Source organism: Carlito syrichta, unplaced genomic scaffold, assembly GCF_000164805.1.
Source record: "Carlito syrichta isolate Samal-C Ts95f unplaced genomic scaffold, Tarsius_syrichta-2.0.1 Scaffold305646, whole genome shotgun sequence".
NCBI lineage: Eukaryota > Metazoa > Chordata > Mammalia > Primates > Tarsiidae > Carlito > Carlito syrichta.
Window position 1 is genome coordinate 79,806 of NW_007249742.1, and position 13,266 is coordinate 93,071.

Sequence of the window (13,266 nt, forward strand, 5' to 3'; positions counted from 1 at the left end):
CCTGAGTAGCTGGGACTACAGGCATGTGCCACCATGTCTGGCTAATTTTTAAAAATTTTTTGGAGATGAGGTCTCAATTATGTTGCCCAGTGTGGTCTCAAACTCCTGGCCTCAAGCAATCATCTTGCCTCAGCCTCCCAAAGTGTTGGGATTACAGGCATAAGCCACTGCACCTGGCTCCAACTGATTTTTTGACAAAGTCAACAAAAATAATCATTGAGGAAGAGCACACTATTCAATTAGTGGTGCTGGGAAAACTGGCTAACCATATGTGGGAGAATGAAAATGGATGCCTTCCTCTCACCATATACAAAAATTAAATCAAGATGGATTAGAGACTTAAATGTAAGACCTGAAACTATATTTTAAAAATCCTAGAAGAAAGCCTAGAAGATCCTTTTTAGGACATTGGCCTAGACAATGAATTTATGACCAATTCCTCAAAAGCAAATGCAGCAAAAAGCAAAAATTTATGTATGGGACCTAATTAAACTAAGCAGCTTCTGCATAGCAAGAAAAACAAAAAAAACAAGCAAACAAACAAAAACTATCAGCAGAATAAATAGACAACCTTCAAAATGGTAGGAAATATTTGCAAACTATGCATCCAACAAAGGTCTAATATCCAAAATCTATAAGGAACTCAAACGAATCAACAGGAAAAAACAAATATCCCCATTAAAAACCAGGCAAGGAACATGAACAGACACTTCTCAAAAGACATACAAACAGCTAACAAATATGAAAAAATGCTCAACATCACTAATAATAAAAAAATGCAAGTAAAAACAATAATGAGATACCATCTCATACCAGCCATGATAACTTTTAATAAATAGTCAAAAAACCCACAGGTGTTGGCAAGGTTGCCAAGAAAGGAGAATGCTCATACACTGTTGGTGAAAATGTAAACTAGTTTAGTCCCTGTGGAAAGCAAATTTGGAGATTTCTCAAATAACTAAGAATAGAAGTGTTATTTGATTCAGCATTCCCACTTCTGGGAATATACCCAAAGAAGCATAAATCGTTCTACCAAAAAAGACACCTGCACTTGTATGTTTATCACAGCTCCAGTCACAATAGCAAAGTCATGGTAGAATGATTTATGATTCTTTGATGTGTCCATCAACAGTGGACTGGATAAAGAAAATGTGGTACATATACACCAAGGAATACTAACCAGTCATAAAAAAGAATGAAATCATGTCCTTGGCAGCAGGGTGAATGCAATTATGCTAAGCAAATTAACACAGAAGCAGAAAACGAAATACTGCACAATCTCACTTGTAACTGGGAGTTAAACACTGGGTACACATGGGCATAAGGATGGGAACAACAGACACTGGGGACTATTATTGGTTGAAAGGAGATGAGGAAAGGGTTGAAAAACTTCCTATTGGGTACCATGCTCACTTTTTGGGTGACAAGTTCAATAGAAGCCCAAACCTCACCATCACACAATATACCTAAGTAACAAACTTGTACCCATTGAATCTAAATTTTTAAAAAAGAACAGCATGGTCAATAGTGTCAAACACTGCTGAGTGGTCAGGAAGACAAGGACAAATAAGTGTTTATTGGAGTTAGCAGTTTGGACTTTGTGGTGTGCTTGGCAGTATTTTCACTGAAGTGGAGGAGGTCAAAAGTTACTTGCAATGCCTGCAATTTCAGTACTTTAGGAGGCTGAGGTAAGAGAACTGCTTGAGCCCAGGAGTTAAAGACCAACCTGATAGCTCCAAAAAAAAAAAATCAACCTGGTGTGGTGGTATGTGCCCATAGTCCCAGCTACTCAGAAGACTGAAGTGGAAGGATCACTTGAGCCCAGGAGATTGGGACCTTGGTGAGCAGTGATGGTGCCACAGCACTCCCATCTGGGTGACAGAGTAAGACTCTCACTGAAAAACAAAACAAAACAAAAAACGACTTGCCCTTGGGTGAGGAGTGAATGGGAGGCATGGAAGTAGAAATAGGAATGTACACAACTCTTTCAAGACATTTGGCTTTGATAGAAGATACAAAGGAGGCTCTACCAAAAATAGGAAATGATTTATTTTAAAATGCGTATTTGTTCTTACATGTTTAAACTTCAGTCACCTTCAAAGTACTCTTCATTTGATGCAATACACCTAGCGAGACACTTTTTTCACTGCTCAAAACAGTTTTTGAACTCGTCATTGTTGATACCTTTTGGTGCTGTCGCCATTTTTTGTCTCACCTCTTCCACACTGGCAAAACGTTTCACTTTAAGGACTTTTCCATCTGGGAGAAACAAAAAATCAGTCACCAAGGGCAAGATCGGGTAAACGGGGAGAGTGGGGCCGGGGATCATGCTGTTTTTGGTCCAAAACTGCTGAACACTCAGCACAGCATGGGCAGGGGCACTTGTAAATCACCCATCATGAAATGGGCAAATGCGTTGAAAGAATCTTAAAAAAAATTCACCCGAATTGAAAGCAGTCTCTTACAACAACATTAAGCTGGTACATTGTCTCCAATGGGTTCCTAGAACACTATACAAAACTTGCACTAAACAACTGCTCTAAACAAAAAAAATCTTTATGTATTTGGTTTTTGTGTGTATCTGTAAAATTGTATTCCTGTCAGTCTCATTTTTCTTTATTCATCGTGATGGTCTGTGGGGGAAACAGGGAGCTTGTGTGATGTTTGCCAAGCCCCTTTCTACATTCTGAAATGACAGCAATATGAGGGGAGACCTCCCAGAAGTTGGAATTTCTTTATTAAAAAAATTGGGTATTTACTCTTATATGTTTAAACTTCAGTTACCTTCAAGGAGGGGAACTGAGTCAGATTTTCCATCACAGTACTGCAAAAACTTCAAAATAAAAGGAAAGCAAGTGACAGTTACTGCTACAATATACTTTTCACTAGTGTTGGTATTCTACTGTTGGAAACTGTTGGTGTCACCTCTCAGGATGTGGGAGGAACAGTGGCACAGCAAAGGCTTTTCTTGATGGTCATTTGTGAGTGCAGTGTTTGTTGCTCCGCCTGCACTTCTGTCAGCTGAGCTGAGAGTGCTGAGACTGCTGGAAGCTGGACAGTGTCATTCTATAGGGTGCAGGCCCGGCTTCTCCATCATCCATTTCTTTCTGGTGGCGAAGGACTCAGGACAGAAATCCCAAGTAGAGGCTCCATATCTCTCTGCCCCAGCTTAAAAAGAAGGAGGGTTGGCCTGACAGCAGAGGCTCCCTAAATTAGAGACCTTCCAAAGCTGCACAGAATATCAAAGACGGAGGAGTGTTCAGAACTGAGAGTTAAATGAGAACCCAAAGTCAGTGAGTCATGGAAAAAAGACCCAAAGAATCACAGGTTGAAAGATGAGAAGCAGTTATCGGACAACATCAACGGAGGTCAGGAATTTTGATGTCTGGCCAAGATGAGCAGGCTTCGGTAAGGAAGTGGCAGAGCATTTGGCTGAATACTGGAGAGCAGGGCTAAAAAAGAACGAACAAACTTGTTTCCAGCAGTGAGGTATGGAGGATCAAAGGGGGTGGTGTCAATAGACTTAACCTGTCATTGAACTGCTTATGATGGGGTGTGTACAAGACCTACAGGGAGACAATAAATCAATTTCCCTAGCATTTGATTAAGCGCCCCAAAAAACTTCAATGCAAGAACTTCTCCAGTAAAAGTAAGTTTAATCCCAGGGCTCAGACTTAAGGCTAATCTGGAGCATCCTATGTCTTCACTCCTAACTGCCTGTTTGTCTCCCAACTCCTAAGTGTAAGACCTCATCATGAGCTGGAAGAAAGCCCAATCTGAAGTACACCCCACTGGACCAAGGGTCATTACTGGCAGAAGAGGCCCTGATTAAAACCACTTCATCCCCTTGACTCCAGTACAGTGTAACTGGTAAGTATGAAGCTCAGGCCCTGAAGCTCCAGTGCCTGTAAGAAGCTTTGATGCCCGCCCTAACAGTATGATGTAATTAGATGCATCATAGAGGAGATGGCACAGTCGCTTCTTGGCTGAGGACCTAGGGTTGGGCAAGCTAGGGTTGAGCAAGCTAGTCAGGCCTGAGGCAAGACTAGGGTCCTTGCCAGATCTGTCTATGTTCAGGATGGTAGCCAGGAGTGCATGGGAGAGAGAGAGGTACAAGCCCACATCTTATCTTTGAAGCATCACAGTCTCCACCCAGAAGGATGTGGCTTAGGGAATGTTTGCCAGATTTCAATGTCATTCTGTCTGCTTTGGGTGAATTCTAAAATGGGTTTTAAAAGGTGTTTTTTTTTTTCCTGCCTTAGGTATGGAACAGAATTAGGCCTACTTTATCCAATAAAGAAGAAAGAAAATGGAACCTGATTTGATCAAAGAAATAGTTTAGTTAGACATAAAATTTTCTTAACCATAAGAGGGTGTTATGGTTTGAATTGTGTCACTCCAAAATTCATAGGTTGAAGACCTAACCCCCGGGACCTCAGAATGTGACCTTATTTGGAAATAGGGTCACTGTAGATGTATTTAGTTCAGATGATATCATACTGATATAGAATAGGTGCTTAATCCAATACGACTGGTATTCTTCAAAAAGGGGAAATATGGGTCAATGTGGTATCTTATGGCTGTAATCCCAACAATTTGAGAGGCTGAGGGAAAAGGATTGTCCAAGTCCAGGGGTTTGAGACCAGCTTGGGCAACATGATGAGACTTCATCTCTACAATTAAAAAAAAATAGCCAAGGTGGAAGGCTAAGCTGGAAGGATCATATGAGCCCAGCTAGTCAAGGCTGTGAGCATTTCTCTGCATTTCAGTCTGGGTGAAAGAGCGAGACCCCGGCTCCAAAAAAAAAAAAAGGAGAGGATTTGGACTTAGACACTCACACAGGGAAAATCTCATGTGAAGATGAAGACCAGGTGCTTCTACAGGTTAAGGAACACCAAAGATTGCCAGCAAACCTTAGAAAATAGGCAAGAGGCATTGTCATTTACTGAAAATTTGTGTTCCCCCCCAAATTCTAACTCCCAGTGTGATGTTATTAGAAGGTGAGGTCTTTAGAAGGTGATAAAATCGTGAGGGTGGTGCCTGCATGGATAGGATTAGTGCCCTTCTAAAAGAGACTCCAGAAATCTCTTAACTCTCTCTCCATTATGTGAGGATACAATGAGAATTTGCAGTCTGCAACACAGAAGAGGACCCTCACCATAACCAGACCATGTTGGTCCTGATCTAAAACTACCAGCCTGCAGAACTGTGAGACAATTTCTGTTGTTTAAACCACCCAATATGTGGTACTTTGTTACAGTAACTCTAGAAAACTAATGCATGGTATCAAAGCACTAGGTATACAATTTTAAAAAGATATTTAAAATATATTTGTGTTATTTTTATTTATATAATTAACTATATTCATTTTATAATACATGTTCTTATAGAGTTGGCCATATAGACAATATAAATAACCATATTAACAAATAGTAGTTCTTAAAATTGGCATTTATCCTTGGTCAGCATCTATTTGAGAGTCAAAGCTTGAGTTTCTTCTAGTTTACGGTTCTCTGATTTTATCAACAAACTGTGTGCCAGATCTAATTGCCTCATCGTAATCCAGATTAAAATCATATTTCTACTAATATTGAGGATTTACCTAAAAGGCTTAAGGGATTACATGTGGAAATGCAACAGAAATTTAGGAGCAAATCAGTAAATTCCATTAAAGATACAATTGATTCTAAAAATAAACAAAACTGGCAGGGTACAGTGGATCACACCGTAATCCCAGCTCTTGGAGAGGCTAAAACCAGAGGATTGCTTGAGTCCAGGAGTTCAAGACCTACCTGGGCAACATAGCAAGACCGTGTCTCTACCAAAAAGTCAGAAAATTAGCTGAGTGTAGTGGCACACACCTATAGTCCTAGCTACTCATGAGGCTGAGACTGGAGGATTGCCTCAGCCCAGGAGGTCGAGACTGCAGTAAACTGTGATTGTGTCACTTCACTCATTCCTGGGCCACGGAGGGAAACTCCAACTCAGAAAACAAACAAACAGAACTTGTAAACTTGCATTTTATTATCAGTAACAAATATTTGTGAAGAAAGTTCTGTTTGCAAATCACCACATAAAGGGCTGGAGATGTACAGAGGCAAGGGATAATGATATTGTTCCAAAGGTTCTTATAATGTAGTTGGGAAGACAGTGCAAGTGTAAACACGGTAATCGCAAGTTAGAGTGCTCACACAAAATGCTGCAGATACTGCTGTTATCTAAGGGGCTATCGACATTTTCTCTCATGAACAAGAGACCTCATCTTTACAATTAAAAAAAAAAATTAGCCAGGGTGGTGGTGTGCACCTGTCATCCCAGCTACTTGGAAGGTTGAGGTGGAAGGATCACCTGAACCCAGCAGGTCAAGACTGCAGTAGCCATGTGTTCACTGCATTCCAGCCTGGGTGAGACAGTGAGACTCCAATTCAAAAAAAAAGAGAAAAATTCTTCACTCTCATGTAAACACATCCTTGGATACTCTCCTTTGAGGAACCTCTCTGACATAGACATGGTAATTTTGTCTCCTTTTTTTATTGCATTATCTTCTGTTGGAATGTTTCTCTTTCTCTTTCCCTGGGGCTGAGGTTATTTAAAAACAAGAAGGTTTTAGGTGTGGGACTTCTTGGATGCCACTTGCTTGTTCCACATGAGGGAGCTTCCATGTTGGGGTGTATTGAGGGTAGTAAAAATTGAATTGTGAAGGCAGGGGCCAACTGTCGCTCTCACTCCCAAAGCGAGAGGCTGTTGTCATGGGTCGAAAGAACGTCACATAATAAGTCAACAACAACCCAGCTCACCTCCAACACTGGCTATATGAACCTTGTCTCTGAACTCCTGGGAGTTTTCCTCCTGCCATTTTTCCTTTCCCACTTGCCACATGTGTGGAAAAGTCCTTTAAGTTTTCCATTTCAGGCTGGGTGCAGTGGCTCACTCCTGTAAGCCCAGCACTTTGGGAAGTGGAGGTGAGAGGATTGCCTGAGTCCAGGGGTCTAGCCTGGGCAACATAGTGAGACCTTATCTTTACAATAAATCAACATATTAGTCAAGTGTAGTGGTGCGTGCCTGTTGTTCCAACTACTTGGAAGGCTGAGGCGGAAGGATCACCTGAGCCCAGCAGGTAGAGGCTACGGTGGCTGTAAGCGTGCCACTGCACTCCAACCTGGGCGACGGAATGAGACTTCAACTAAAAAAAAAAACGTTTTCCATTTCAAAACTACCATCCATCTTCTTCATTATTATTATTATTATTATTATTATTATTATTATTTTGAGTCAGGGTCTCACTCTGTCACCCAAGCTGGAGCTCAGTGCCACAATCATGGCTCACCGCAGCCTACACCTCTTGGGCTCAGGGGATCCTTCAGTCTCCTTAGTAACTGGGACATGTGCAGGCCCACACCACCATGTCTGGGGTTTTTTTTTTTTTTAAGAGATGAGGTCTTGCTATGTTGCCCAGGCTGTCTCAGACTCCTGGGCTTCAGTGATTCTCCCACTTCAGCTTCCCAAAGTGCTACGATTACAGGTGTGAGCCACCGCACCTGCCCCATCTTCTTAATAATTTTTTAAATTACAGCAGGACAACACTGTTGACTTTCTATCTCTAACTTTTTTTTTTTGAGTCGGAGTCTCACTGTGTCGTCCAGACTGGAGTGCAGTGGCCGCTTCTGGCCACCGCAGCCTCGACCTGCTGGGCTCCAGCGATCCTTCCTCCTCAGCCTTCCGAGTAGCCGGAATGACAGGCATGCGCTACCACGCCCGGCTGATTTTTTGATTTATTATAGAGATGAGGTCTCGCTGCCCAGGGGGGTCTCGAACCCGCGGGCTCAGGCAATCCACTCACCTCAGCCTCCCAAAGGCGCGGGATTACAGGCTGAGCCACCGAGCCCGGCAATCTCTAACTTTTAATGGGTCTAAATCACAATCCTTACACAGAAAAGTTACATACTTCCAAACTCTTCTGAATACGCTGATGTTCTGCCAATAACTCCATCTATGAAGGGACCCCACCCCCCAAAAAAACCCAGAATCAGTTTTTGAAGGGTGGACCCTGTGAAGTGCAGGCTGTCCCCACTCAGTAAGCATTCTAGGAACCCATCAGCATCACTGTACCAGCTAGCTTTGTTGTGAGAGACTGCATTCGGCTTCAGTGAATTTTTTTCAGAGATTCTTTAAACACGTATGCTCCTTTCATGGTGGGTGATTTACTAGCACACCTGCCCACACCACGCTGCGTGTTCAGCAGTTTTGAACCAAAAATGGCATGGCCTCTGTCCCCACCCTCCCTATTCACCTGATCACACCCCAAGTGACCTTTTTTGTTTATTTCTTGGATGAAAAAAGTCCTTGAAGGGAAATGTTTTGCTGATGTGGAAGAGGTGAAGCAAAAAATGGCCGACACACTAAAAGGCAGCACAACTGACAAGTTCAAAAACTGTTTTGAGCAGTGGAAAAAACGTCTCAATGGGTGTATTGCATCGAATGACGTGTACTTTGAAAGTGACTGATGCTTAAACATGTAAGAATAAATACACAATTTTTTAATAAATGAATTTCATTTTGGGAAGCCCCCCCTCCCGTATTCTCCTTTCCTGGTTAGCTCTCAAATGTTGGACTGAAAATAATTACCTGCCGTAGGAAAGAGCACTGGATGGGAAATGAGTTTACCTGAGTTCTAGTCCTGAGCCTGCCCCGAACCGTCTCTAACATCTTAGGCAAGTCATTCCTATTTCTCCTGAGTCTGTTTTGGCTTAGCTTGTTCATTATGGAGCTGAGAGATAGGACTTCCTTCACAAAATAGTGATCCACAGCAGTAGGTTTGCTCTTTCTAAAACTGAGGGATAAACTGGTTTGCAAAGCATAGCCTAGAACCCAAATCCAGACCCATCGCACAAGATTGTTGAGTCTAAAAACTGGGTCTTTCAAGACAGAACGAAGGTCCAAAAATAAGTCTTCGTGACACACATGCAGAATTCCAGAGCACAGCAGTTAATTTTAGGAGGTGACAGAGTGTTTTTCTCTTTACATCATCTCTATCTTTACCGTCCTCACCTCCACGTGGTTCTGGTAAGGATGGCTAATTCTTCATCCCTATGGAAGGATGGGCACATGACCCAATCCAGGTCAGTTAGCATCTCTCTAGCTTGAGCACTTAAATCCAGAGCAGAAAAAGAAATTCCAGCAGCAAAATCCAGCTGTACTTGAGACTCTGAATGGTGATATCTTAGCTCTTCTCCTCCTGAGATCCCTGGAGCCACTTTTGTAAAGTGCTTCCTTGGTCAGGTCTCTGTACCCTTCAAATAAACCCTCTTTTATGCCAAAATGTTCATTCAATTTCTCCTGTTTTCAACACAAGAATGAAGCATATTTCAAAACATTAGAATTCAAACTGGCACAAGTGAAAAGCTTTGGGTCTTCCTGGGCAGCAGAACTCATCCAGTGAGATCCAGCTGGGAGCCGGCAGGAGGTATGTTAAAAGTCAGCTCCAGAAACTGGTGAGAGGGAGGGGGACAGAACAGTGGCCAGAAGAAGGGGCAGTAGAGAGGGGAATGTGGATGGGGAATGGCTGCTTACTGAAAAAAAATGGACTGATTATCCCAGATGACTTCTTTTCTTTTCTTTTGTTTCCTTTTCTTTCCTTTCCTTTCCTTTTTTTTTTTTGAGTCAGAGTCTCACTCTGTCATCCAGGCTTGAGTGCAGTGGCATGATCAAGGATTAGCACAGCCTTGATCTCCTGGGCTCAGGCACTCCTTCTGCCTCAGTCTCACAAGTAGCTTGGACTACAGGCACATGCCACCATGCCTGGCTAATTTTTGTACTTTTTTTGTAGAGACAAGGCCTCACTATGCTGCCCAGGCTGGTCTCGAACTTTTGGGCTCAAGCAATCCTCCCACCTTGTCCTCCCAAAGTGTTGGGTTTACAGGTGTGAGCCACCACAACCAGCCAATTCCAGATGATTTCTATGCTCTAACATTCTATGATTCACAGTGATCAACTCCATGGCCCACATTATTAGTGCCATGTTTTGAGTGAGATGGGGAGAGGAAGAAGCTTTGGTCTTTTTCTCTTACGGTCTTACTTTTGGTAAGGGCCTAGAGGATGGAAATATTGAGAGGCATAGGATGATGCTTGACTCCAAGCATTCTGATCCACTCCTGTAAATGCAGAAGGGTGTGCAGGTGGCAGAACTCTGGTAATAACACTCATATGACATTTTTCAGGTGACTTACAAATCAATCCCACCCGATCCTTAGGTGAGCCCCATTGTATCACTAACTGTATACATTTATTCTTGAAGGCCTCTGTGTGTGACAAGGATTTGTTGTTCTCTTTTTTCCAGGAATATTCTTTCATGTATACATCAGTTTGTACTTTTGTACCCTGAGTTACCGTGACACAAGAAACCCTTTGTTCATCTTGAAATTTCCTCCTATTTCCCTTGTATATTACCAGAGATACAACTATACCATTGGTAGCTTTGCTGTCCTTTGATCCTTTTTGGGGTTTTATGGCTTAGCTGTTATCGAAGGGACAATACTGGTATACATGGGGACCCTGTCAAGTGTGCTTGAGCCTTAGAGCATTTGTACTTTCTGTTCCCTTGGCCTAGAACCCTTTCCCCCAAGATATCCACTCTTTATGAGTCTATGAATCTTCCATCTGTTCCAGTGGTTTCTGAGTTGGAAGATGGAAAATCAATTAGTCACACAAATACAAAGTAGAGGATCTTGGACACGACCCAAAATGCTGATTTGGGGGATAGGGTTAGGGGCTGGCAAAGGAGCAAGGATGGAATGGTGTTATTCCCATGAATCAGATTTCACTTGTCAACTGGTTCAACCAACCAGCTAACAGCAAAAATGACCTTTTAGCATGCATTGATACAGAAATGAGCTGAATAAGTTAAGTTTTGGCATCTTGAGATCACAGTCACTCTTTGGATGAGCAGCAAACTGTCGGCCTTTTAGAGGGAAGATGACCAGCAAAAGGGAAGCCTGGCTCAAAAATCATATTACAATTTAAATTGAAGGTGTATCAAATGAATGGATAGAGTTTTGGAAGAATTGACATTTTTACACTATAGAGACTGCACTGCTTATCTATGTGTGTTTCTTTATGTCCTTCCACTTAATGAGGGTTTTGCACATTTTTGGAAGTTTATTTCTAATTTTATAATAGTTTTTGTGGCCATCATTGATGGAATTTTTTGGTCATTATGTTTTCCAACTGATATATCGGACAGCTAGCTATTCAGCTACCTTAATGAATTCATTTACTAGATCTCATGGTCCTTTAAAGGTTTTTCCCTAATTTTCTAGGAAGACAGAGGTATCAATTTTGCAAAAGAACAAATAGTGCAACATTTATAATAATTCTAATTTCCTGTTCTTGTTTTTTATTAGTGAGGACCTTCAGCAAAATGTTGAATAGAGCCATTAGTGGAGGACCCCAGCTTTATTGGCCTTGCTTCTGATATTTCCCCATTCAGTCTGATATTTGCTGTAATCTTCTGATGTGTAACCTTTAGAAAGTAAAGGCATTTTTCTTCTATTACTAGTCAGCTAGATGTATTATTAGTAATGGGTGTTAAATTTAACCAAGTATATAGTGGGACTTAGTTGAAATGATTATATAGTATTGACTGGGCTGCCTTAATTTCTGGAGCTCAGGGGTACTCCTTCAGCCTCATCTGATCATTGGCAAAATTTAGTTCCTTATGGTTATAAGATTAAGATACCTGTTTGCTGGCTGACATCTGGGGGGCTACTAAAAGTCCCTGAAGTTCTCTGCCATGTGGCCTCCCTGCAGTCTCTCTCAAAGACCTCCGAATAACATGGCCGCTTACTTATTCAGAGACTACAGAAGAATCTCTCATTCCTGTCTCCTGAGGTGAAGTCATAGATAATGTAAAGTAATCTCCAGAGCGACCAGATTCTATTCTGTTCTATACCTATGCCTTCTTCTGTTTTGTTTCTAAAATTCTATTTCTATTTGCCATATTCTATTGGTTAGAAGCATGTCATACAAGGAGAGATGACTATATAAGTATTATAGTTGTATATAAAGTTGTACATATTGTTTTCTCCCAATTAAAAAAAATTCTTTATGTGTGTGATCGTGTTATTTAAAAAATTCCTAGATGTTTTATCTGTATCCTTACTTTTACTTGGAACTGTAGATTTTATATTCTAAAAGAACTAAGTGATTTTGTCGACTTCCTATGTAATTAATTTCTACTTTATCTTCAGTCCTTTTAAATTTTTTTGTACTTATGAGTATTTTGATATTCTTTTTGTTGTGTTTTTGACCTTAATGTTTAGCTCACATTCATTTACCTGTGATCTTTCTAGTGTTCTGACAAATATATTGAACAAGTACACCCAAACACACACTTTTTCTTCCAACACTGCCTTAACTGCATTCCACAGGTTTTGATAATTAATTTTTTAAATGCTGTTCATTTCTAAATGCCTTCTCTTCCCATACAAATGGAATGGGAAGAGAAGAATCTGCAGACAGAAGAGCTAGGTAATGAGTCTCCTTGGCCACGTGAAGGGATGTAGATGCCCCTTTCTGCCTCTGACACTGTGCTCTTATCCCTTTCTCTTCACCTCTCTTAGCTCCCATTGATTTCCCAGTAGACTTTGGGCTTTGGGAAAACTTCCAGACAGAAATTTTCCCTCTGCTCTTACACCACAATAATCATCAACACAGAGGAAGACTTCTGTGACCAAATGTAGGTGTTTCTCCCCACCACCAACCAGTGGACACCAACAGAATGTCCTTTAATTCAATTCCAGCACTATTTATCCAGAGAGAGTGTCAGATTCCACGGGTGAGAGTTCAGTCCCAAGAGAGTCCCTGCTCCCAGACACCAGTCACAAACCCGTGCCTCCAGAACTTCGGCTTCAGGTTGGGGTTCCCAGGAACCCCCCCTTTGAGTTTGATTAGTTTGCAGAAGCGGCTCCCAGAATTCAGGGAAATGCTTACGTTTATCGGTTTACTATAGAGGATGTTGCAAATGACACTAATGAACAGATGCATAGATGAGGCATAGAAGAAAGGGCACAGAACTTCTATGCCCTCCCTGGGGCGCACCCTCCAGGAACCTCCACATGTTCAGCCATTTGGAAGTTCCCCAAACCTAGTCCTTTTGGATTTTAAAAAATATTTTGCCGGGCTCGGTGACTCAGCCTGTAATCCCGCGCCTTTGGGAGACTGAGGTGAGTGGATTGCCTGAGCCCGCGGGTTCGAGACCCGCCTGGGCAG

The 13,266-nt window shown here is 41.8% G+C and overlaps 1 protein-coding gene across 1 annotated transcript in view; it reads left to right on the top strand.

The window, feature by feature from the left end:
* The first annotated feature begins 12,485 nt into the window (after positions 1-12,485).
* NDUFAF4 (NADH:ubiquinone oxidoreductase complex assembly factor 4) overlaps positions 12,486-13,266 on the top strand; it is a 17,962-nt gene continuing 17,181 nt past the window's right edge. Inside the window, exon 1 of the mRNA XM_021714414.1 lies at positions 12,486-12,525. Within this exon, the coding sequence (XP_021570089.1) occupies positions 12,486-12,525 (40 nt within the window). The remainder of the gene's footprint in view (positions 12,526-13,266) is intronic.